The 2,500-nt window shown below is 44.7% G+C and overlaps 1 protein-coding gene across 1 annotated transcript in view; it reads left to right on the forward strand.

Annotated features, from left to right (window-relative positions):
- CASK (peripheral plasma membrane protein CASK) overlaps nt 1-2,500 on the forward strand; it is a gene marked incomplete in the record, with an annotated part of 1,154,881 nt that overhangs the window by 393,901 nt on the left and 758,480 nt on the right. Inside the window, 1 exon segment of the mRNA XM_070140919.1 lies at nt 1,937-2,112. Coding sequence (XP_069997020.1) covers nt 1,937-2,112 — 176 coding nt within the window.

Consider the following 2,500-nt stretch of genomic DNA (forward strand, 5'->3'; position numbering starts at 1 on the left):
CGAATTTGCCTAACCTCGTTTGCAGGCGCCCGTCCCTCCGGCTGCAGTCCTCGAAGCCTTTTTTCGTGTCCTGCACGCGCCGGCGCACACGCACAGCACATGCATATGCACACATACACTTGTACAAGAACAATTGGGTTTGCATGTGTGGGTGTGGATGTGGATGTGGCTGGACGGGTATTTGTGTATGTGTATCTATGTATGTATTAATCTTTATAGACAGATTGATAAGTGGATGGATGAGTGGATATGCAGCATATATAGAGAGAGATACATACATATATACGCTTGTATAAATATACGCACGTACATACATCATTGCATAGATCCATATATACGTGCACACAGACAGATACATACACATACATATAAATATGCATATATTCAAACATGTAAACATTCATATATTCAGACATATAACATACAAACACACGCGCACGCGCACGCGCTCGCGCGTATTTTCATATCTATGTCTCTCTAATTTTGTGTACACACCCGGTTTATAATCCCAAGAATTCAAATTTGTTAATTTTCTTTTTCTTTACACCTGCGATCTGTGTGACATAAAGTCAGTGCTTCATATGTAAGATTTTACCCTTTTTATTTATTTATTTTTTCTGAATTGTTTTTTCATATATGTGTGTACAGCATGATAACTTAATATAGATGCAGATCTTTTTATTCTCTGTTCCTCCCTTTCCCTCATCCTCTGCCTCCCTTGCATTCTCTACCTCCAGTTTCTCTCTCTCACTTGTTCTCTTTTCCCTCTTTCACACACTCTTCCTTAGATATCCATTCTATTTGCATTTTCCCGCCTTTTGTTTATTTATTATTTCTTCCTTTCTTCATCATTTTCTTCACTATTTTCGTTCCCTTATTCCATTTGTCATCATCCCTTCTACCGTTTTCTTTTTTATTATCTTCTCCCCCTTCTCCTTTTAATCCCCCCCCCCCCCGTTACCCATTATTCCATCTGCCGATCCTTTTCCCGTTCTTTTCTCCCCTTTGGAGCATTTCATCCCCCCTCCCTCCTCTTCTAGTTGTTCCATCTCCCTTCCCTCCTCTTCTATTTGTTCCATCCCCCTTCCCTCCTCTTCTAGTTGTTCCATCTCCCTTCCCTCCTCTTCTAGTTGTTCCATCTCCCTTCCCTCCTCTTCTAGTTGTTCCATCTCCCTTCCCTCCTCTTCTAGTTGTTCCATTTCCCTTCCCTGCTCTTCTAGTTGTTCCATCCCCCTTCCCTCCTCTTCTAGTTGTTCCATCTCCCTTCCCTCCTCTTCTGTTTGTTCCATCTCCCTTCCCTCCTCTTCTATTTGTTCCATCTCGCTTCCCTCCTCTTCTAGTTGTTCCATCCCCCTTCCCTCCTCTTCTATTTGTTCCATCTCCCTGCCCTCCTCTTCTAGTTGTTCCATCTCCCTTCCCTCCTCTTCTAGTTGTTCCATCTCCCTTCCCCCTTCCAGTATTTGTCGTACCCCCCCCCCAACAAGCCTCTTCCCTCTTTTCCATTTTCCTGCCGTCGTCCCCGTTTTGGTGTCCCATCTCTTCTCCCTCCCCTTTTAGCAGTTCCATCTCCCTTCCTTCCTTCCTCCCTTTTTAAGCAGTTTCTTCTCCCGCCGCCCTTCCCTCCTCCCCTTTCAGCCGTCCCTCCGCCCTTCCCTCCTCCCCTTTCAGCCGTCCGGCCGCCCTTCCCTCCCCCCCTTTCAGCCGTCCCGCCGCCCTTCCCTCCCCCCTTTCAGCCGTCCCTCCGCCCTTCCCTCCTCCCCTTTCAGCCGTCCGGCCGCCCTTCCCTCCCCCCTTTCAGCCGTCCCTCCGCCCTTCCCTCCTCCCCTTTTAGCCGTCCCACCGCCCTTCCCTCCCCCCCCCCTTTCAGCCGTCCCGCCGCCCTTCCCTCCCCCCCTTTCAGCCGTCCCACTAAAGCCCCATTCTCCTCGCCCCGCAGCCATTACATGCGCCAGATCCTGGAGGCCCTGCTGTACTGCCACGAGAACGACATCATCCACCGGGACATCAAGCCTCACTGCGTCCTCCTGGCGTGCAAGGAGAACAGCGCCCCGGTCAAGCTTGGGGGGTTTGGCGTGGCGATACAACTGCAGGACGGCGAGCTGGTCAATGGAGGTCAGTGGCTCGCTTCCCGTAACTTTTGTTTTTCGTTGTTTTTGGTTATTTTATTCATTATTTTAATTTATTTTATTTTATTATTTTTATTGTTATTATTAGCAATGTTATCATTACTATTTTTATTGTTATTTTTATTATTATCTTTATGATTATTGCTATGATTTTTATTATTCTTACTGCTATTATTATCATTATGGATGTTGTTATTATCATTATTATTATTATTATTATTATTATTGTTATTATTATTATTATCATTGACTGTTACTATTTTAGCTATTACCCTTTTCATTGTCCTCATTTTTAGTATTATTATTGTGGGCATCATTTTATTATCATCCTTATTAATATTATTATTATTATTGTTTATTATTATTGTTATTAT

This window comes from Penaeus vannamei, chromosome 3, assembly GCF_042767895.1.
Source record: "Penaeus vannamei isolate JL-2024 chromosome 3, ASM4276789v1, whole genome shotgun sequence".
In the NCBI taxonomy this organism is placed as follows: domain Eukaryota; kingdom Metazoa; phylum Arthropoda; class Malacostraca; order Decapoda; family Penaeidae; genus Penaeus; species Penaeus vannamei.